The sequence below is a fragment of the Xenopus laevis genome, chromosome 9_10S (genome assembly GCF_017654675.1).
Source record: "Xenopus laevis strain J_2021 chromosome 9_10S, Xenopus_laevis_v10.1, whole genome shotgun sequence".
NCBI lineage: Eukaryota > Metazoa > Chordata > Amphibia > Anura > Pipidae > Xenopus > Xenopus laevis.
Genome location: NC_054388.1, coordinates 111896980 through 111921668, shown reverse-complemented (window position 1 = coordinate 111921668; position 24689 = coordinate 111896980). Strand labels below are relative to the sequence as shown.

General features: G+C 39.1%; 1 protein-coding gene across 1 annotated transcript in view; it reads right to left on the bottom strand.

Moving 5' to 3' along the window:
- Nucleotides 1–24689, bottom strand: part of LOC108702352 (RING finger protein 112) — a 29902-nt gene extending 5213 nt beyond the window's left edge. The window contains exons 1-13 of the mRNA XM_018237823.1: nucleotides 24639–24689; nucleotides 19138–19332; nucleotides 10053–10190; nucleotides 9708–9812; nucleotides 9501–9551; nucleotides 8569–8625; nucleotides 7208–7294; nucleotides 5969–6092; nucleotides 5745–5875; nucleotides 5178–5231; nucleotides 3330–3404; nucleotides 2043–2249; nucleotides 1318–1392 (exon numbers count right to left, since the gene is read on the bottom strand). Coding sequence (XP_018093312.1) covers nucleotides 1318–1392; nucleotides 2043–2249; nucleotides 3330–3404; nucleotides 5178–5231; nucleotides 5745–5875; nucleotides 5969–6092; nucleotides 7208–7294; nucleotides 8569–8625; nucleotides 9501–9551; nucleotides 9708–9812; nucleotides 10053–10190; nucleotides 19138–19332; nucleotides 24639–24689 — 1350 coding nt within the window. The remainder of the gene's footprint in view (nucleotides 1–1317; nucleotides 1393–2042; nucleotides 2250–3329; nucleotides 3405–5177; nucleotides 5232–5744; nucleotides 5876–5968; nucleotides 6093–7207; nucleotides 7295–8568; nucleotides 8626–9500; nucleotides 9552–9707; nucleotides 9813–10052; nucleotides 10191–19137; nucleotides 19333–24638) is intronic.

Here is a 24689-nt window from a genome sequence, read left to right as displayed (position 1 = left end):
AATATAAAAAACATCTGTTTGCTCTTTTGAGAAATGGATTTCAGTGCAGAACTCTGCTGGAGCAGCACTATTAACTGATTCATTTTGAAAACATTTTTCCCATGACAGTATCCCTTTAATGAGGAAGAGGTCTGTTTATGGATTTTGCAGGATCACCATTGTGCTGATTTAAGGAAACTGAGAAGTGGGCCCTACCAAAGGACTACCTGACCAGATTAAAGATAACTCAAAGAGAGGACATCCATGCTGAATAAAGATGATTGAAGGTTTCACCATAAAACACCCATAGACTCCATTGAGTAAAAAAATTGTTTTGCATCAAAAAAACTTTCGCCCATACACATTGAGGTATTTGGCTCTTTCACAAATTTTCGGCAAAGCAAAATGGATCAGATTAAACCATCATTACTGCTGAGTTTCATTTGAGCATTTTAAAATGGAACCCCTTAATAGTTTCTCTTGCTGCTGGTAAAAAGCAGAGGACCACTACTGCTTGAATTAAAGTATTTTTGGCATAATGTAAGCAGGAGTCTCTAAATCACCCGTTGACGGATTACTCAAAACACAGTCCTTTTGAGAGGACAGGGAGCTGGAAACTAAAGTGCAGTATAACCTGGCAAATTCGAATAAGTATAAACATAGACAAATTAGTATACCGAGGGCTGAGAACATATCTAATATCTAAAATGTGTTCTCTCCTCACTTACCTTTATTGTTATTTTTGTCTGCAACTGATGTTTAGTAGCCTCCATCCTCTTTTGATTTTTAAATCCATAAAACTTCTATAGGAAATAAATATAAGGATTATAGAAAGAATGATCTTGGACCCTAGGTATAACTCTCTCTCTTACTGAACACTATTCAGACTTTTATGTTTTCAAGGGCACATGGACCATGCACAATATGACACCCCACTAGTCCACCTGTTTTATCTTTGTACCTGGGTGTAGTCTTTACAGAACTTTTGCTGCTGTTTTAATAAATAAGATTCCAGTTTGTGTTTAAGCCTTTTCTTTCCTTGGATATCATGACCTTGAAGTGATTGTTTAAAGTCACAAATACATTTTTTTGCCATATCTTTAACGATGACCTCCATTCTTGCCGGACTCAAACTTTTTTCCATGATCAGAGATTCTACTTCTTTTGACTGTAATTTAAAAAAAAAAACCAAAAACTATATATATATATATATATATATATATATATATATATATATATATATATATATATATATATATATATATATATATATATATATATATATATATCACCTAAAGATTATGGAAACCTCCTAAAATGAGTTCTCTACTCACTTACTTTTAGGGTTATTTGAGTCAGAAACTTCTCCTTAATATTCCTCATCCTCTTGTGATTCTGAAATCCATAGAAACTCTGAGGGGAATGAAAAATAAATACCAAGGTCATATTATAAGCAAAGGCTGCTGAACGATAAATTGTCTGGGGGCTTCCAGAAGAATAAATGATTGGCAATTTCACTTAATTACAAAACTATAGAGGCTAACTGACAATCCTGCATGCAACAGTTGAGGAACATGGTCAAAAAGAATTTGTTGGTGATTGGGGTGAGGGCTAGTGCTTGGCATTGTTCAGCTCTCATTTTCATCATGACATGGCCTTGCTACTGGGGGGATACAGCTACACCCTGGAAATGTGACCTATAGGGGCTTCCAGAAGAATAAATGATTAGTCTTTTCACCTTTTCACAAAAACTGTACTCTACAGAGGTCAACTCACAATGCCACATGCAGCAGTTAAGGGTCATGGTGGACAGAAATTGTCTGATACCACAGGAGAGCAATTACAAAATCCTCTCTCACTGGTACAGAGTATCCAGTAAATTGGAAAACATTTACTCAATGGTCCCAAGCTCCTGCTGAGGATGCAACCAACCAAATGGAAATCTATCATACATCTTCTGGCACAGCATTATTCTATGCCCTCGCTGGCTCAAAGTCCAACAATGCCTACACAAATTCACTGACATGGAAATTCAGCTACTTTCTTCCAGTTAAATACTGTACCTTTGAGTAGTCTTTACAGAAATGTTGCTGTTGTTTTAACAAAAAATATTGCAGTTCATTTACAAGCCTCTCCTTTTCTTGGGCATCAACCCCTTGAAATGATTCTTTAAAGTCACGCAGGAATTTGGTTGCCATATACTTGATACTGGATTCCATTTGAAATGGATTCACATTCCATCTACTCCTCAGAAAATCTGCTTCGTTTGACTGAAATTTTAAAACACTGATGTCAAATTAACTTTAGTTAATGAATTCACTACCATTTACAGTTAGTCGCCAGGCTCGAATTTGCGGCGAATTTGCACGATTCACCGCTAGTGAATAAATTTGCGAAACGCCCGCAAAAATTTGCGGCAAAAATGGGCGCCGGCGTCAAAAACGCTGGCGCAGTTTCGCAAATTTTTGGCCGTTTAGCAAATTTCGCACGAAATTCGCTAATTTTTCGGCGAAGCGAAACGGCGCAAATTCGCCCATCACTATTTACAGTATCAAAAGAAACACTGTTAGCTGATTAATATGTAGTACGTATGGCGTATATGTCAATATAAAGGTTCTTGCAAAAAGACAGTAACAAATACTCACAGTTATAACATATTACCTTAGAAAAGGCTGTCATATAGAAACATTTAAATAGGATTATAATCAGACAACTCCATAACTGGAATGAATCAATAAAGACTTCACATGCCATAAGAAAGATATACAAAGCATGGGTTTATAGTTTAATGCAGGGGCACAGCCAAAATATGAGGATTAAATGGAAAAAGTGAACACTACAATAAACTGGGAGTGGATACTGGGGAATAAAAAAAACCCATGGGTATAACCATAAATCCAATTTCAACAATAAAAATACTTTACATATACTAAGATATACCAATAGCAGGAGCATGAAATACAGTATGTAGTACAGGTATGAGATCTGTTATCCAGAAACCCATTGACAGAAAGCTCCGAATTACGAAAAGGCTCTCCCATAAACTCCATTTTAGACAAATAATCTTAATTTTTAAAAATGATTTCCTTTTTCTGTGTAATAATAAAACAGTCGCTTGTACTTGATCCCAACTAAGATATAATTAATCCTTATTGGAAGCAAAACCAGCCTATTGGGTTTATTTCATGTTTATATGATTTTCTAATAGACTTAAGGTATGAAGATCCAAATTATGGAAAGATCTGTTATTCGGAAAGCCCCAGGTCCTGAGCATTCTGGATAAAAGGTCCCATACCTGAACAGGGAAAATGAATAAGATACTAAGAAAAGAAACCAAAAAAAAAACTCACCATTCTGTTTATATACTTTTGGAATTGATTTTTCGTTTTTTCCATGTTCTTGTGATTTTCAAAGGTAAAAAACATCTGAGCAAATTAAAAATGAGAATATGGACCCGTTTTTGTGTATGTCATGTGGTAGAAGAATGAGATAAAATATAAAAAAACAGTTTACATTTACAAAGTATCAGTAATTCTGGTACATGATTGAAGTAGGTGGTACATTATCCTTTATAATACATACATATAACACAAATATAACACATACATATATGGACACATATACTCCAGTCTTGTGCCTTTATATGGTCACAACCCCTCAGTGACTTCTAATATCCTTATCATTTACAGTAGGGGGTACATTATCCCTTATAATACATGAGTGATACTCAGAGTTCCCTGTATAACTCAGCCTGCAGCCTTGTGCCTTTATATGGTCACAGAACAACCCCTCAGTGACTTCTAATATCCTTATCATTTACAGTAGGGGGTACATTATCCCTTATAATACATGAGTGATACTCAGAGTTCCCTGTATAACTCAGCCTGCAGCCTTGTGCCTTTATATGGTCACAGAACAACCCCTCAGTGACTTCTAATATCCTTATCATTTACAGTAGGGGGTACATTATGCCTTATAATACATGAGTGATACTCAGAGTTCCCTTTATAACTCAGCCTGCAGCCTTGTGTCTTTATATGGTCACAGAACAACCCCTCAGTGACTTCTAATATCCTTATCATTTACAGTAGGGGGTACATTATCCCTTATAATACATGAGTGATACTCAGAGTTCCCTGTATAACTCAGCCTGCAGCCTTGTGCCTTTATATGGTCACAGAACAACCCCTCAGTGATTTCTAATATCCTTATCATTTACAGTAGGGGGTACATTATCCCTTATAATACATGAGTGATACTCAGAGTTCTCTGTATAACTCAGCCTGCAGCCTTGTGCCTTTATATGGTCACAGAACAACCCCTCAGTGACTTCTAATATCCTTATCATTTACAGTAGGGGGTACATTATCCCTTATAATACATGAGTGATACTCAGAGTTCCCTGTATAACTCAGCCTGCAGCCTTGTGTCTTTATATGGTCACAGAACAACCACTCAGTGACTTCTAATATCCTTATAATTTACAGTAGGGGGTGCATTATCCCTTATAATACATGAGTGATACTCAGAGTTCCCTGTATAACTCAGCCTGCAGCCTTGTGCCTTTATATGGTCACAGAACAACCCCTCAGTGACTTCTAATATCCTTATCATTTACAGTAGGGGGTACATTATCCCTTATAATACATGAGTGATACTCAGAGTTCCCTGTATAACTCAGCCTGCAGCCTTGTGCCTTTATATGGTCACAGAACAACCCCTCAGTGACTTCTAATATCCTTATCATTTACAGTAGGGGGTACATTATCCCTTATAATACATGAGTGATACTCAGAGTTCCCTGTATAACTCAGCCTGCAGCCTTGTGCCTTTATATGGTCACAGAACAACCCCTCAGTGACTTCTAATATCATTTTAATTGACAAGAGCCATAACTATCCTGTAAATTATTTCTTTCTAAACAGTTAGTATCTGTACCATGAGTTATTGAAAGGTGTGTATTATAACAAATAATGTAGCTCCTGTTATAAAATACAAGAATATTAGATATCACCTTGGAATTCCACGGCCTTTGACTTCATGCTTTTATTTGGTGTTGGAACTCCTTAGTGACTAATAATATTCTTTTATTTTAAATAGGGGGTACTATATATCATTTGCATTCATGATTGCTTCTATGACCTACTGTATACTGTTTTCACCCTGAGCTTATAAAACAGCTAAATTTCGATCTTTACCTGTAATGGGGAGGCAAAGTGGTGCTGTGTACTCTGCAAAATGTTCACACCTCTCTGTAAAAATATATAAAGTTGACACCACAGTTTAGAGGACAACACTGGCATGCAGGAAAACACATCATTATACATTTAAACTAAAAAAGAATTAAAATGTGCCTTTCTCTGAATTAAGTTGTTGAGTGTGTTTGCATCAGAGTGTTGGGCCTGATGTCACATGTTTAATTAAATGTAATTTAACTTCTAAGAAGAATATTTCATTCAACTATAGGGTATGTAGGTGGAATAGAACTTGCAGCTTTCAACAGTTGTTTCCGAATTGTTCCCATGTGTACACAGACATAGGGAAAGACCCTTTAAACTCATGTGTCACATACATGCCCCTACCCCTATATTTTTTTATAGTGGATAAACCCACTAATTCCCTGGACATTATTAACCTGTAGTCCCTTTTCACTGTGAGGCCAAGCTATAGCAGATACAAAGTGATCAATCCGGAGGACAGTTGTCACCATTTATTACAATTACTTCTCTGTTTGAGAGGCATTGAAGAGTGCAAAACTAACAGACCTTTAATATACTTGCCAGCTGAGCACATGTCACCTTTTCCTCTTGTCTGTTGGTTTTTCTGTAGAGCCAAAGGTTTCCCACCAGGGTGAATATGTAGGTTGTTAGAAGGTTCCTAAAATCCACTTTCATATCTGCCACAGAGATGAGGGAAAGTAACAAAACAGAGAAAGAAAAATGTGTTTGTGGTTAATGGAGAGAGCGGAAACTAAAGTGTTGTGTGTTACCTGATAACTTCCCTTGACTATCAACCAGCAGACCTCTCCCTGGGTGGGGCAGGAGCGAGCAGTCTGCTAATGGGCCTCTCAGGGTCTCTGACACCGATTTGAACTGAGGTTCCTTTTGCAGCTTCTATTGAACAAAAAATGTAAGGTAGGGGTTATGGGAGAGACAGAATAATGATTCATTACTCAGCAAATCCCAGCAATATTGGCACAGTCCTACTGTATCTACTTCCTTCCTATTTCACTTCATCTACTTAAATCCCTTGAAACCACGTCTACAGCAGTGACCCCCAACCAGTGGCTTGTGAGCAAAATGTTTCTCACAAAACCCTTGAATATTGCTCCCAGTGGACTAAAAGCAGGTGCTTATTTTGGAACTCCAGGCAAGTTTTGGTTGCATAAAAACCAGGTATTCTGCCAAACAGAGTCTCCTGTAGGCTACCAGTCCATATAGGGGCTCTCAATAGCCAATCACAGCCCTTATTTGGCACCCCAGGAACTTTTTGTGCCTGTGTTGCTCCCCAATTCTTTGTACATTAGAATCTTGCTCAAGCATAAATAAAGGTTGGGGACCCCTGCTCTATAGTATCAGTCTTCTGTTTTATCTATGACTTCCTATCTATGCCATCTTTTCATCATTCCTTTATTTTTTCAAATTTTTTACCATACTTGCCTCTGTACCAACTCAATAATCCTGACCTTTATATGGATAGCCTTCTCAGATCCCCAAAATCCAAATTCAACTTGTATGACATTTACAAATCTGTGTTTGACTCATGGCTGTGCCCAGCAGCAGTCACAGAATCAATCGGAACCAGATCATCAGAATCAGTACCTGGTTTATTCATGTCAACCCACCAAAACCTAATATTGCCATTTCGCTACTGTCTCTGTGGCAGTTGCACAAAGTTGTGACCACTAGTGATGGGCGAATTTATTCGGCAGGCGCGAATTTGCGGCGAATTTGCGCGTTTCACCGCCAGCGAATAATTTTTTTTCGAAAAAACGGGCGCCGGCGTCGGAAAAACAGGCGCCGGCATCAAAAACGAGTTGCCGGCGTCGTTTCGCGTATTTTTCGCCGTTTTGTGAATTTCGCGCGAAATTCGCAAATTTTACGGCGAAGCGAAATTGCCCAAATTCGCCCATCACTAGTGACCACATCTTCTCTAGATCAATGAATATAATACACACTGTAATTGGATAGTGGATTATGCAGTGCTCATATACAGTAGATCCATATACCTCAGTCTCATGAATAAGATATTCCCAAGCATCTTTGTTTCCACATCTCTTAAAATCATGCCAGTCACGTATAAGGATATTGAGGTGCTATAATATCAAACAAGGCATAATATTGTGATAAAACATACAGACAATGGCATAGCAGTGCTGTCCAATTTACATGGTACAGAGGGCCGGAATTTTTCTAATCTACATGGTGGAGGGCCGATAATGGAAGCCAATGTTAGCCACTCCCTGTTTTTAGACTACACCCACTTTAAACCACACCCATGTTACCGCAAGTCCATATCCACATTAATAGCAAACCAAAAAACCAAATGGTTGGTGCTCACTGCAGGGATCAGGGCCGGAACTAAGGGTAGGCAGAGTAGGTGGCTGTCAAGGACGCCATCATTGGTGCACTTTTAATGTTTTTTTTTTTTTTCTTCAAGCGTTTATTTAATAATTTGTTTCAGTAATCATGGTCACTCAGTTGGGTGGAATCCCCCTCCATCACCTTCTCCCTCTTGCCGGCAAGTAATAGCTCCTTCTGTGCGGTGCAACGTGCGTATATGTGTCAATGACGTCACTGATTGGGCGGTTGGGTGACAGAGAGAGGCAGAGAGTTGGGGGGCTGCTTGGTGTGCCTCTCGCTGCTCTCAGACTTGCACAGTTACACTGAACTCAAGACTTTCTTTCTATTACTGTAAAGTGTGAAGCTTCCTGCTGGCACAGCCACGTACAGATTTGGGGGCCATATATTTGCTGTTGCTGCTGGGCGCTGGCACAGGTACATAAATACTTGGGGGCAATATAATGTGATCAGATTTATTTTTGGCTGCTGCTGACACAGGTAAAGATTGGGGGCAATATGATGGCTGCCAGAGGGCTGTATGATGGAGGGCTGCTGAGCTTGCTGGTACAGGTATGGGGGGCAGTATAATGGATGGCTACTGGCACAGGTACAGGGGGGCTGTATTATGGATGGCTGCTGGGCTTTCTGGTACAGGGGGCAGTAATATAAATGAAAATGTTTTGTACATTTTCTTGCTTTCTTTATTTAAAAACCATCATGATAAGGAGGTAAATGGTAATGCAGGACAGGCGGGCACTGATTGAAGCTCTTGTCTAGGGAGCCAAACTACCTTGGCCCGGCACCGGCAGGGATGTCACTCATATGTGAACAAAGTTAAGTCATATTAAGACATACCCTTAAATCCATATGCCTCCTCCTCCCCTGTGTATAATACAGTACCCCATCATATGCCAGTTGGACAGCCCTAGCATAAGGAATTTTGGCTTTTTTTGTCATAGAAGATTTCCTCATGGAATGATGGGCTTCATTTGAACAAAGATGCCGCTCGCTACATTAGCTCACTTACCTGTAAGGACTGCAGATCAAATGATTTTCCAACATTTTCAGCAACATCTAGATACATCTGTGAATAGAAACTACATGGTAACTGTCTGCGAAGGTTCTCATTGATCCAGATCATGGTATATGGTATATGGTATATCTATAGTAGTTGCCAAATGTGCTTGGTCAACCTCCCCCAAACCACACATAGACTTGGATGTTCAACATTTGGTCAGAGCCTTCAAGTCACAGTTTAAAATAGTTGTAGATATGAGAACAATGCTGTATCAGTCCTTCAGTCATAGTTATAATATTTTGTACAGCAAATAAGTGTCCCATCCTCCAGCCATACTACAGTACCTGACCCTCCTGGCTGCTCCAGCATGGCTTTCAATTGCATTATGGGAAGTAAGCTGGCATCCTCCACAAATCTCACCCTATATAAAATCTGGGCTGACTCCTCTTGGGCCAGTACCTAAGTTTTGGAAAAATCTGGTTGCTAACAATAATTCTGGCCATTTTACTAATTACTGTCTATGTAGACATGTGCAGGCTACCCTTGTGTGTTAAAAAAAGCCTTTTATAAGAAATGGTTGATGCCAGCTGGCATGGCACCCATAAAAGTATGTTTGCATGGACAACCAGTTTTATGAAGTCATATGCACAGATTTCTCCCAACAATAAAAGCTGCCATTAAATTAGTGCACACGTTAACGATTTTCCCACTGAGCTACAAATCTATCTTCAGTCATGAAGGATGGAGGAGGTTTTACTAACCACACCTGAGACATAGAACACATCATTTCAGTGGTGCACATCTACTGTGTCTGTATCTACAGGGAACTATTGGCTTAACTTATACACATTCTAGTTTTTATTCTCTTTGGCCATCTTTAGGTTATATGCCAACGCAACCATTGCCATTTTGCCTCAACAGATCTGGAGGCCTAAAATTACCTCAAGATAGTCCAAATCTGTGGTCTTCAAATTTGAGTTCACATTGAAGATCTGAAAATTTAAACAGCAAAACAATAGTAAACAAATGAATGTAGATCTGTAATAAATACATACCATTAATCATCCAAATGATATATTCAGATATTTTGTACTTTAACACCTAATACTTTCCTGCTATAAAGTGTAGATCTGGAGGTTGTGACCTACCAGGTAGGAGCTGAGGATCATGGATAATGCAGACAGCTTAAGGCAAATGTCTCTTGAACTCTGAATATCCAGGGAGCCCTCTGTGTCCAACACAAACACGGCCATCTGAGAACAAAGCACACAGCAACCAATCAGATGTTTGCTATCAAACAGGTGATCCGTAAATGCAGCCTCTTAATTGGTTGGTATGGGTTACTAGACCGGCATCAAACATAGTCACATTGTATAACATTACACTTACGGACTGGATTCCAATGTCTACTTCATACTAAAATGTTATTAAAAGGTGAACATATTTTTAAATAAAATATTCAAAAAAAAAATCATACTCCACTTTACTCTCACCTTTTCTCCATTGTTCTCTAGAATGAAGGGCTTGCTCCAGATCCAAATACCTTTTGTTGTACTCTCTATTCCATCTCTCCACTCAAACCCACTAAGGGGGTCATCATCTGCCCCCAGACTGAGTGGCTGGGCCTGCTCCTAAACAAACAAAGATGAATTTGTTTTTTTAAGAAGTGTTGCAACTCACCTGTCATGATTCCCAATCAATTAAAGGCAACAAAAACCTACAACAAATTTAGTTTTTTTTTAATGAAAATAGATATTGGTAGTATATCGTCTTAAATGCCCATGTGGACACACATCCAGGCAGGTGAAATTAAGAATAATAAAACACAAAAGATCTGTATCCTCTTATCATCTGGAAAATAAAAATACTTTCTGGGTATTTACAAATAAAGTACTCCTACTACTCCTGTATGAAGCAAAATAAATTCACATGTTAAAGAAACCCTGAACTCCAAATATCTACTATGTGATTAAAGAGTTGGTTCACCTTCAGGTTTGCAACTAGTTTTTGAATTATTTGTCTTCCTCTTAAGACTCTTTCCAGCTTTTAAATTGGGCTGCCAAAAATCTATTGCTCTGAGAGGTTCTTCTTTTTTTTTTTTTTATAAAAAAAAAAGTTCAGAAGCCATTTGCAAGACCATTTGCAAAATGTCAACATTTACGAACATCATACTAAAAGTTAATTTACCTGTAAAAACCCCTTTAACATATCGTGTTCCCATTTTTTAGCCACAAGAAATCTATCTGAGCCATCACTGTAAAAAAGAAATACCCCACCCTTCTATATGTGTTTCATGTATGTAAAATATTAAAATGATAAACTGTTTGGAGTCGGTTGTATCAGTAGTATTTCAATCTATGCAGAAGGTAATTGGTCCTCTGTTTGTGAAGATTAATGAAGTACTAGAACCTTGCTGAAACTTGTGTTTACTGTATATAATTAATGGTAATAATATTAATAATCACTTCCTTTGTTGAAAAGTCTTTTTCCATCAAAGTATTGTACCATCCACACAGTAGAGGTATATTAAAAAAAAGTCACCTCAACTTCCCACTGTAGGAAATGCACATCTTCTGGGATATCTCTAAAGAGCAATACATCTTTGAAACCGTAGATCACTTTGGTTGTAATTTTTTTGTTATTGTACTAGCACCTTTGAAGCCAAATAATGGAATCAAGGTGTTCATGGATAACATTTCCAACCAAGATAAATCTTAAATGCCATAGTCAGTAGATACTGCTCAGCAGGTTCAACACTTTAAGGGCTAGTCCACACGAGAAGATTCGCCCGCGACAAGTCGCCGCGGGTAGAAAATCAAGAGTAGCGGCGACAAAGCGCATGGAAAAACAGGCATGTAAAATACGAAGCGATTTGGCTCACGCGCGACTATGTTTCCCATGGTGCATCTCAGTACTTCCGCCCAAACTGTATTATGGGTAGAGGACGGAAGTACCAACAGTACAGTGTTGTTGTTGCCGGCGTGTTTACTTCGGCGTGTTTTCGCAGCGTCTTTTGAGAATGGAAGCAGATTTGGCTGCTGTTTTTTTTTTGGTTTACTTATATTTCTATTTGCTAGAGAAAGATAAACAGGAAAGGGCTGCTGCTAGAAAATATTGGGTTCATCCCTTAACTGATCAGCGGCTAAGGAATGGACAATTTCATGTTTTATATGGTGAACTTCGCAACTATCCTGATAAATTCTTCAAGTATTTCAGAATGTCAATTGCAAGTTTTGATGAACTTCTCAGCATTGTAAAACCAGGACTGTGTCGTGCCCAAAGTTTGATGAGGGTTCCAATCTCACCAGAGGAGCGGCTGTGTGTGACACTAAGGTTGGTATGCTTTTTTTTTTGCTGCTTCTTTGTGATATATATGGTTTTAGGTGACTGGTATGGGCAATTTGGTGTGTGTATATGTATATATATGCTGGATATACTGTATACATATATAGAGATAGATAGATAGATAGATAGATAGGTAGATAGAGAAAGGTATATGTGTCTTTTAGCAATAATACAGGTCCTCCCTATCATAATATATTTTTTTTTTATCAGAGAAGTAATGCTTATCTTTTCTTTTTCTTTCAGGTTTTTAGCGACTGGACAGTCATTTGCTTCTTTGTACTTTCAATTCCTAATTGGTCGAAGCACTATAAGCAACATTGTAAGAGAAACATGTCAGATTATTTGGACTGAGCTGCAAAGAATTGTCCTGCCGCCCCCAAATGAAAATGCTTGGCGTACCATTGCTGAAGATTTTTACAAACACACCAATTTTCCTAATTGCTTGGGGGCCTTGGATGGAAAGCACATCAGAGTTACAATGCCATTCAAAAGTGGATCAAAGTACTTTAATTACAAAAAATACTTTTCAGTTGTCCTTCTGGCTAGTGTTGATGCCAATTATTGCTTCACTATCATTGATGTGGGATCCTATGGAAGCACTGGTGATGCCAGTGCTTTCCGTCATTCGGCATTGGGACGCAGATTATCAGAAGGGTCACTTGGTATACCTCTTCCTAGACCATTGCCTGGGACCACGGCACCTTCCTTGCCTTATGTTTTTGTGGGAGATGAAGCCTTTGGTCTCACAGAAAATATAATGCGGCCTTACCCAGGGTCACAGAGGGCAATAGAGAAACGTGTTTTTAATTACCGTTTATCAAGAGCACGACGTATGGTAGAGTGTGCTTTCGGCATTCTCTCAAACAAATGGCGTGTGTTCCATACAAGTATACAATTGGAACCCCAGTTTGTGGACATTATAATAAAAGCATGTTGTGTCCTACACAATTTTGTTCGCCTTAGGGATGGCTATCACTTTCAAGACACCCTGACTGATGATATCCCAGATATTGATTGGGCCCCTGTTAGAGGTCCAACAGGAGGGATGAGAGTTCGGGATCAGTTTGCAAATTATTTCATGTCTCCTAATGGAGCTATACCATGGCAGCTGAACCGAATTTAGTCTGCATACAGTTGCATACAGTTGCATAGATACATATAATTAAAATACTCATTGTCTACATTGTATTAATAAAAAACTTTATTTCACAATCTATGGTGTACTCAGTTGTCTTTTCTGAAATGTTACTAAAATGACAATTTACTTTGCTACTGTAAGAGCCCAGTGCCTTAGTTGCACCTGTTAGCTGTTCTGAGCTATCTTCCAAAAGCCAATTAAGTTAGTTCCAAAGTATGTTATTTGCACCTGTTAGCTGTTCTGAGCTCTCTGGCAGAATTAAGAATTAAGTTAGAAACTGTTTGGTTGTTCTGGCAGTGCAGATAAAAGAGGGACTTTCCAGCACAAAAGAGGGATGTGATAGAGGGTTGAGTGCTTAAAAGAGGGACTATCCCTCAGAACTGTCTAAAAACAACACGCAGACGTCAAAGAATATAGAAAATACGCCACGAAAATACGCCACGAAAATACGCCACGACAATACGACCGTATACGACGGTATGCGTCATGCGTCATGCGTCATACGTTACGTCGTGCGTTACGTCGTGCGTTTTAGAGCCTGCGTCATTGTTTTTTTGCAAAGTCGCAATAATGGTGGGTCTGAACTCCCTTACTGATGGGCAGACTTGGGAAATTGCTAGCTTTCTGCAGGCGGAAAGCTATGACAATTTGCCTGTGTGGATGCCCAACAAAAGGGCACATAAGCAGAGCCTGCTGCGCAGGCTCCGGCGCAGGTTGAGGCATCGCCATGGGGTCAATCTGGACCGCCGCACATTGCAGCGACTGTGGTCAGATTTAAAGCGGAGGGACCCAGATTATGTTATGCAAGTGCAGCTGCACCATCTCAGTGAGTATTTACTATTTCTAAACTAACCTTAACAATACATATATTAAATATATCCATTAATTGATTACATAATTTTCTATCAGGGGGACATCCACAGGCCAGAGCTGATGTTGAGCAGGAGGCAGAGCTTTCTGATATGGAGGAGGGGGGACATCCACAGGCCAGAGCTGCTGATGAGCAGGAGGCAGATTTCCTGGAGGCTGAGCAGTCTGATGTGGAGGCTGCAGAGGAGTCCGTGGAAGCAGAGCTGCCAGTGGAGGTAGCAGAACAGGAGGCACGTGCATCAGATGAAGGTAGCTGCAAGATGACATCACACCCCCCACATAAAAAAATGTTATGATATACTTCAACATGAGTTTATTATAATAATTCTATATATTTTTTTTTTTCATAGAAGACGATGAAAACTGGGACCATGCACGGCTGGTGGCAGAAGTGCGGCAGCTTAAAAATCGTGTGCTGGACCTGGAAAACCAGCTTATGTAATTTTTTTTTTTTTGTAAATAGTTTTTTTTAGTAAAAAGCTTTCCACCTTATGGATATCTGTCTGTCATTTTTATAAAAATATATGGATAGAAGGAAGAATTGAGCTTAACAAGTTCACCATTTATTTAGAAAACAATGGGAAAAAAGTGCAAAAACATAACAAAAAAAGACAAAGTGCAATCTGTTTGAATAAACAGTATACATTAATAAACATAATAAACTGCATAACAGTTAATGGTATACCAAACCAGTAATTCTATTAAAGGTCGGTAAATGAATTTTGGGAATCCCATGCTTGGGAAGTCGAAGGGTATGGAAAAGGGTAAGGATAAGGGTTTGGGGTACTACTTTGAGGCATACTGAATGATTGTGGGGGTTGATGAAATGGTTGCGGTGGGTGCATAAGAGGCCTGTTTGGTACGTTATTGCCTTGGGGTAAATATTTATATAGCAACTGCAAAAAGTCCATTCTCAGCATTTGCCTATGCCCCTCAGGAACCATCATAATGGTTGGAATTAAACCAGTATAAAAGGCAAATTCTTGAGAATCCTCAAAGGCATAGGCCCTCTTAGCAGAAGATTCTTGGGAAGCCTCTCTGGAAGATGAGACCGAATCACATAACTTGGACAGCATATTTTGTACATCACCATATGAAATGTTTGATTTTTTTCTTTTTGCTGCCCGAGTGATGTCAGATTGAGATGATTGTGAAGGTGGGGTGATAGTGCTGCTTAAAGTGCCAGGTGGAGTGCGAGTACATCTGGAAGTGCCAGGTGAGGTGACAGTGGTACTGGAAGTGCTAGGTCTTGTAGGAGTACCAGTTGGTGTAACAGTTCTGTTATTGTTTGCAGGATCCACTGTTTCTTGAACCTCATCATCCAGATTGCTAGAAGTTCTAATGGAAAAAAAAAAATTTGTTACAACGAGGCATTGTTTCCTTAAATGCATACATTTTGTATACTCTGGCATTCCTCTGCATTGTAGTGTTACATACATATACAGTAATACATATATATACCAGGGTAGGTAAAATTCAAATGGAGTTCACTGAGTCCACCTGAAGTTCATATAATCAAAGGCTACAATGTTATCCCAATAACAATTATTTATCTTCTTTCTATATAGGCCCAGTCCAAGATTAGTATGATGCATACCTCCCAACTCTTTTACAGCTCAACCTGCAGTCCCTCATTTGTACTGGAAAGTCCCTCTTTTCTCTGCACTGAACAGCCTAAAAAAATGGTTTCTAACTTAACTTCTAACTTAATTTTGCCAGAGAGCTCAGAACAGCTAACAGGTGCAAATAACATACTTTGTAACAATTTTGCGATAAGAAATAAGAAAATAAGTAATTATAACAGTTTTGATAAGGAGACATACTTTCAAACTTTTCATAAGCTACCAAAAATGATGATGTAGCATTGATCAACCCCCCCCCAAAATTAAGGAGGATTATTGACCCCCCAAAAATAAGGAGGATTATTGACTTACTGTCTCTTAGCAAAAGCAGGTAGTAAAAATGTTAAATGATCTGCATAGATGTACTTCTTCCGTTTGGAAGGCGATGCACCACTCCGTGTTTCTGTCTTCTGGGCAGCCACTTCCCTACGAAAGCAATCACGAACATGCTTCCAGCGCATTTGCATTTCTTTGACTGGGACAAAGAAAAAATAAATATTAGTACTAAACAAAAAGAAAAAGCCATACTAATGATTACCACATACCACATACCTATATATAAAAAAAAAAAACACATCCACAGGCTGTATGCATACCCCCTACATAAGCTTATAACAGTATAAGGTTCGGTCGGTATAACAATTTTAAAAAAAAGAAAGTGGCAGACATACCCTAAACTTTATATCAACTAAAAATTGTGGCCATCACTTACCTCGCAAATTTTTTTCAACATCCGAAAGAGCTTCCCAGCCTTCAAACAGTTCAACCGCCACCTCATCCCACAATTGTCTCCGAGCAATTTTGTTGTGATATAACGGTTGCTCTGTCAAATAGAGAGCAGGTCGGTTTTCCACCAATTGAATCAGCCTGTCTGTATCAACATACAGCTTTGTCAAAGACATTTTTCCAAAATGTGTTAGCGCAGGAGAAAAGTCGCACCGCGATGTCCCTCGACCAAACAAAGTTTGAAATTCGCGGTTATGTGTTGACGCCGTGATTTATACGTTCACGCCTACGTCTTGTCGCCGTGACATCTACGGCCGTGACATCTACGGCCGTGACATCTACGGTCGTGTCCTCGCATACGCAATTACGTATGCGTCATGTCGTAGTAATGTATCGCCGCTGTTCGTAGCCTCGTCTATTTGCTACACGCGTTTTTGTATGCTTTCCTATGCATTTGCTTTTTTCGTTGTGGCCGCGTCGTGTCGCTTCGAAAAGGGTCTCCATGCGTTTTCAGGCTACTGGCGCTTTTTAGTAGCCTGGTGTGGCAGGTATCTTGCGTTTCTCTGTCTTGCCTATTGCAAGACAAGACGAGCGTTTTGTCGCCGCTACTCTTGATTTTCTAACCGCGGCGACTTGTCGCGGGCGAATCTCCCCGTGTGGAATAGCCCTAAGACTTTGCCCGAGAACACAAAAGTAGGATTTAATGTTTCTGTCCTACCAAGCAACGTCTTTGGATCAGGCTGTCACAGTTTGTACTATGTTTGCTTGTCATTCTCTAAACTTTATCTGGAAACCAGTTGCAAAATTCACAAATAAAAGTAAAGGAATGCAAACTCAACATTAGATGAAGAGCAAAAACATGCAGCGCTTGCACATGCAAAGCGTTCTCTGCCTTTGTGTCAATGTATTAAATAAATACACATGCAAAGTTCAATTTGGAGCCCTGTGTACTTGTGACATAACTAGATGTTACTGGGCCCTACAGCAAATTCAAGTTTGGGCCCCAAAAAATGACCAGTTCACCCAGATATGCTGAAGTTTCCCATTAAATGGGGCCTGCAGGGTCTGGGTCCTCAGTAGAAATGCCCCATGGCAGCCTAGCTAAAATGCACATTTGACAACGGGCAGTGTGTTTGGTCACTGAAAAGTGTAGAACAAAGCCTCCTTTGAGTTGTTCTATATAAGAGAACATAAAACGACCATACCTCATTTGAGTGCATGAGGGCTTGAGTGTTTTTTTAATGAATCTTTTCCTTAGCTGGGAAGAGGATGGAGGGTTGAGGTCATGCTAGCAATTAGAAGTGGTAGGTCAGAGTCAGAATGAGAGCAAAGTGATCAACATATGTTTTTATGCATCTACTACTTAATAGATTCTCAGCCCAATTGGTCAGGCCATTTTTACAGACAATACAATATATATTAATGAACTAGTTTGTGAGCCATTTAACCACAGTTCCAAGTATATATATTTAGTTCAAGAAGGACACTTAAATAAAAGGGAAAAATTAAAGGCACATCTGTAACAGATTGAAGACCCCTACAACAAATGCCATGATTTAAAAACTGGGAAATTTACAGTCTATGGGGATTATTATTTAGTAAAATTAAAAATTTATATTTTTTAACAAATCTCAAAAAAAAAAAAAAAAAGATTTATTAACTGTAAAAACCATGAAAAACTAAAGAAGTCAATGGGAGCTGCACTGATTCTATTGGACCATTTTTAATTAATACTGCCTAAAAGGTTTTTGGATTTATTTTTTGCTAGCAATTGCCTACTTTTTATATTCAGATTTTTTAATAAATGTCATGGCATTCGTGATTTTAGAGAAACAGGGGGAAATGTAATAAAAACTTTTATTGTATTGTGAACCTTACTTGCATATTGCAAAACTTTAACACCTGCTCGGGAGTTTCGTTATATATTTTGTCTCAAAAAAAAAAAATGGTTTGCAAATGAGAAATTTTATTACATACACTGCGAATGTTCGTAAAAGCAATTTGGACGCAAACTTTGCAAGGAAGTTGTTGAGTTCTTTAATCATCGAAAAATGGAGCAAAAATGCTTATGTTCGCAAAGGTGTTTATGAACATGTTTTGCGCTAATGAAACATATTACATTCACCAGTAGCGATCCTAGAGGGGGGCGGGCCCTGGTGCGGGCCCTGGCGCAGCCGGGCCCCGCCCCCTCATACGGCTGCATTTTCAGTGGCAAACGGACTTCCGGGGGGCCCTGAGGGGGTGAGGGCCCTGGCCCTCTCGCACACTTGCTCCCCCGGTAGTTCCGCCACTGACATTCACCCATATAAACAATAAATTGAGACTGTTGATAAATGGGCAGATTTTAGTGGTTTTAGAGGTACAACTAAACTCACAAGCTCTAAAACCACAATTGTCATTGAATTTATTAAAAGTTCTGATTAAAAAACTAAAAAAAAAATTGAACGATCTAAAAAAAAAAATAGGAATACCTCAAAAACCTCTCAATATTACAGTTTTCCAGACATATCGTAGCAAACAAAAATCCAAAAACCTCTAAAATTCTAATTGGTTTAAAAAAGGTCTAATAGGATCAGCTCATTTTCTGCTGACTGCTAGACCAACTCGATAACTTGGTGAAGTTTGCCATGAAACACTTTTGTGTTTTTTTTTCTCTTAATAAATCTCGAACTTTTAGAGCTTTTTAGAAATATAGGAAACCCACAAAATTTTCATGATTCGGGGAAAATATTGCATTTTCAGTTGTTAGTAAATAGGCCCCTCTTAGTGAGTTGGAAAATAAGTGAAAGAGACACAATGTAATTTTTTTATAGTTTAAGTTTTAACTTAGTTACTGTATGTAGTATCTCTCCAACAATTACAATGCCTTATTCTTACCTGGCAGGACAGAGCCCTGAGTATATAGTTCATGAGAAAGGATTTGCCCCGACGTTTCTCTCCGATCACACATATTAGGCACACAGGGTAGTCTGATATCTCTCCATCCAGAAAACAGGTCTGTACAGCAGATTCATTTAGTTGCAGTTGCCCAGATTCATCTGTGTGTACTAGTTGGATGGCACGGGCTGGTTTCTTGGAAGAGGAATGAGAAAACAAACAATAATATTCAGTAACTATCTGCCCTTAATTGTTTAGTGGTAATGTTGTGGGATAGAGGACATAGTGATAAACTTTGCTGAAGGCCAGTCCATCTTGTTCCAAGTTTAATGGACGTGTAGGGGATCTTTCAGATAGGAGATCGTTTTCATTTGGGAAGACTGATGTATGAAATTAATGGCCGCATTAATCAATCTGTCCTATATCACAGAGCACAAAACAGATGGAAATTGCTCCTAAAAAAGGAATTTGCTTTATGCCAAAAATTTGTTCCCAAAAAGATTTTCTCTATGCCACTCTAATGGGGAACTATTTACTTAACATTTAGTGAATGCAAAATATGGCGGCATTTGCAATGTTGTTGGATTTCTGTTATGGGGGGGGAGGGGTGAATAAAGAATTATGGATAAAGGAGACTAAGCATTGCTCCAAATTCACAATTTATCTGAACTGCCTTCAAAACCCAAAAATTACATCATGGAGTAACTTTAGAATCGGAGGGGAAAATAAACTCAGAGAATAGACATACGACACAGCCCAAACTTTAGGAGATTGTGTCTGCACCCAGTTTGTACTCACTGCGGGAAGGGTCATTATAGTAAAGCTGCTAACTTTCTCATTCATCTGGAAATGTGGCAATAGTTCAGTACTTACCATGTGTCTATGGTAGTTACTCCATACAGGTCTGTGATGGAATCTGGGCCTGCAAGAAGGAACTTATTAGAGTTGGTTTTATAAGAGGCTCTTTTATGGACAGTTCAGTGTGCAAGAAGGAGTAAGAAAGGGTCTCCTTACACCATAAATACTAAGAGCTTAGTGCTGCAGATTTGCATCCCTTGAAAAATCTCCATTGTGAGAGACTCCTGGTTTAAATTTGGCTTCAATGTGACAGGGTAGCTCAGGTTTTGATTAATTGGTGAAACCTATAAATACCCTATAAATTAGTTTATAATTATAAATTATAAATACCCAATAAATGTATTAAAATGTGTCATTGTCTCCTACAGCCAATGACACAGTTGGCAGTACACTGAGCTACTGTACATTATAGATCTCTCTCTCTCTCTAGATGACTAGAAGGGGTCCTTCCAGAATACCCTTTCTAATCATTCTGGGCAGATTTATTAAGGGTCGAATAGTAAATTCAAATTTGAATTAGAATTTTCAAAAAAAAAATTGGTGTCAAAATTTACACATTCAAATTTTAATCCCCCAATTTCGAAGTGTAAATTCCAATGTGAGATTTATCACACCTAATCATTAGGGATGTAGCGAACGTCGGAAAAAAAGTTCGCGAACATATTCGCAAACTTGCGCAAAAATGCGAGCGGTTCGCGAACCCCATAGACTTCAATGGGAAGGCGAACTTTAACATCTAAAAAAGACATTTCTGGCCAGAAAAATGATTTTAAAGTTGTTTAAAGGGTGCAACGACCTGGACAGTGGCATGCCAGAGGGGGATCAAGGGCAAAAATGTATCTGAAAAATCTGCCTGTGTGTGCTTGGAAGAGATAGTGTAGGGGGAGAGCTGTTAGTGATTTCAGGGACAGATGATAGTAAGCTTGCTGGCTAGTAATCTGCTTGATACTGCTCTGTATTGGAGGGACAGAAGTCTGCAGGGATTTGAGGGACATTTTAGCTTAGGTAGCTTTGCTGGCTAGTAATCTACTGTTCTCTTTAAACAACTGCCATACGTTGACCTTGTAGGCATTGTTTGCCCAGTTTTTTTGGACGCAGCCACTGAAGCACAGTTGCCAGAAAAAATATGCCATATAAATGCTGAAAATAGTAATTTTTCGCCATATATTAGTAATAGTAATAGTAATTTTTCGTATATTATGGCTGCTTGAAAAAAGTCACTCCGGTGTTTTTTCTGGAGACGGTAATATTATGGATATTTAGACAGAATGTGAACAAGGTCACACAGCTAGATGGCAGTTGGTTGAATAACACACTGGGCAAAAAATGCCTACAGGGCAAATAATGCCTAAAAGGTCAACTTATACACTACTACAGCGATGGATACGGATTACGTAAAATATATTATGGCTGCTTGAAAAAAGTCACTCCGGTGTTTTTTCTGGAGACGGTAATATTATGGATATTTAGACAGAATGTGAACAAGGTCACACAGCTAGATGGCAGTTGGTTGAATAACACACTGGGCAAAAAATGCCTACAGGGCAAATAATGCCTAAAAGGTCAACTTATACACTACTACAGCGGTAGTAAAATAAAAAAAAGTAAAATAAAAAAAAAATGAATATTAAAAAAAAAAAATTAAAGTTGGTGCTGCTGAACTACTAGGAGCAGCAGATTAGCACACCAGTCCCACTCCCCAACACTGCTAGACTAATAGCACTGGGCTCTTATAGTAGTAGTAGTAGTAGTAGTAGTAAAACAACAAAAAAATAAATAAAAGCAGTCCTTACAAGGACTACTGTTATTGCAGCAGTCAGCAGATGAGATCAGAAGCAGGACAGCTGCCCACTGCAGCTACATACAGAGCACTGCAGTAGAAGGTAGATTACTAGCCAGCAAAGCTACCTAAGCTTAAATGTCCCTCAAACCCCTGCAGACTTCTGTCCCTCCAATAACAGAGCAGTATCAAAACGATTACTAGCCAGCAAACTTTCAACTGTCCCTGAAATCACTAACAGGCAGCAGCTCTCTCCCTACACTATCTCTTCAGCACACACAGGCAGAGTGAAAAAACGCTGCAGGGCTTCGGTTTTTATAGGGAAGGGGAGTGGTCCAGGGGAGAGCTTCCTGATTGGCTGCCATGTACCTGCTGGTCTGGGGTGAGAGGGCAAAAAAAAGCGCCAACAATGGCGAACCCAAAATGGCGAACGTCACGCGACGTTCGCGAACTTCCGGCGAGCGCGAACACCCGATGTTCGCGCGAACAAGTTCGCCGGCGAACAGTTCGCGCCATCTCTAGCTTTAAGTAAGAAATTCTAATACATTTTACGTTGATGTAATAATTGGGGCATTTGTGACATGGGATCCCAAAAATGACCAATGAGAATGTTGATTGTATTTTTTTTTTTTTTTTTAATACAGAGGGGTAGAAATTAGTGATAAGCAAATCTGTGCAGTTTGTCTTCGCCAGAAAATTTGCGAATTTACTGTGAAATTGGCGAAACATTTGCAAAACGCATTAAAGTTAATCAGATGGTTGCACTAATTTTGATGTGCATCAATTTTTTTTGACACGGCAAATTTTTCACCAGCGAATTGTCGCTGCAGTTTCACTGCAATTTCACTTGCAGCAAAATGCCGAAATTTACTGCAAATTCGTGTCTGGCAAATTTATTCACTCATTACTAGTGAAAATGATTAAAGATGTATTACTATGGAATATCAGAGACTCTCTACACTTATGTGTGAGCCCTCGCTATGAGCGGAGGCACGGTGTTGCTGAACTATAATCTGTAGTATTTCACAAGAATGGACACCAGTGGTTCTAAACTTAACCATAGACTTTATGTAATAAACAATAAGGAGTTTATCAGAATAAAGCAGGAACACACAACATTTGTGGATAGACATATACTCACAGCATATACAGCAGCTTCTACAGAGACAATCCCAACTTTCATGTATCACAAGTGGAAACCTAAGAATATTTCTGTAATCCCTGGTTCTACACATTTGGTAAATAAAAGTACTGGGAAAGGCTTTTATCTCCACTGCTTCCTTAATTCCAACTCTCACACAAAGTTGAATCAGGAATCAGTCTTCCCTTTTGGGCATGTACTTACAAACAGTCAATGTTCAATTGCATGTCATAATTGTTTTGTGTTCCGCAGTTAATTCATTACTCCATACATGAAGTGGAGATAAAAGAGAAAATAATAATAGTATCATTCCGTTTAATAAACGCCAATTGCCTACTCACAAACAGTTCAGCACCAATAGCATATCACATTCCAAGGAAAAAGTTCGGACTCCTCAAAAGGATCTGCTGTTTGGAGATATGGTGGTGTTCATCAAATGGTTGATTGCTACTCCCTGAACACCACCATATGTCCAAACAGCAGATCCTTCTGAGGAGTCCGGACTTTTTCCTTGGAATGTGATGAAAATATTTTGGCAAAACGGGACAAATTCGCCCATCGCTGCTCATCACTAGTGACTACTACTAGATCCAATTTTTTGCACTTGTGTCTAAAATCATAAGGTCCCTCATCCAAATTTCATCCAAATTCTGCATTTTATTCCTACCCAGAAATTCCATTTCTTACTTGCCATTCTAGCAATATCTCAACCCATTTATCACTAAACATGTGTTGGTCACAGTGCTTAGAAAATGCAGTAGTTATAGGTGTCTCCATGTGTTATCACATCGGTCATTTCTATAACTGAGTCTATAGACTGGTAATATTGTCAGAGAAACAATAAAGTATATGCAAAAAAAGGAAAGGTATGTAAGTTGATTTATCTATTTATTTGGGCTAAGGCCAACTGAGATATGGGGCTGATCGAAACAAAGATAGTTGCAAAGTCACAAGTGCAGTTGTCCATAGCAACCAACCAGAGGGGTCATTTAAGACTGATGTACAAAAAGCAATTCTGAGTGCAACCGCCATGTTTTTATTTAACCCTCAATGCAGTGTTTTTCCCAGAATTACAGTGTCATTGCAGGTGCAAGGGGTGTACATTTAAAGGTTTTATCTATAGTATTAAGTAAAATCCACTGGACTTTGTGTATTTTCTTTTTTGTTGAAGACACCTTGCTAGTCATCTCACTGGCTTTCTCAATTTAGAATGACCTGTACCAAATATTTGTGGTTATATAACCTGGAATCTTTCTGGTAATACCAGCTTGGGGTCAGAGACCTCATGGAGGTAAGGTGTTTACACACCAGAAATCATGCCATTCCCACAATGAGGTTGCAATTTTGGGGAAAATGCTGTATTGCAGGAAATAATACATGGAGAATTGGTTTAGATTGTGGGGATCGATTGTGTCGTTTTGGGTGTTGGGAAGTAAAACAAAATGTATGCACACATCAAAGAGAAACCATCCAATCTGAGCCATAAGTAGGGCTAGGCAGAAGAAGACATAGCTAAGGAGGTATGATGGGGGCGGGGCACTAGGCATGCACCTCTTTTGTCTGCCTACCCCTAGTTCAGGCCCTGCATGATGGACGGTTTTCTTCCATCACCCCTGCTCGGTACTCCACCTCCTGACACTAGCTACATTATAGCAGTAATTATAGGTATGCTATGGGGTAGAAGGAGGAGATGCCTAGGTGTCACCCCACTCTGCCCCTCACCAACTTAACACTGATCAACGCAGTCAGAGCTGTGTTTGTGGAGGTAGCCAT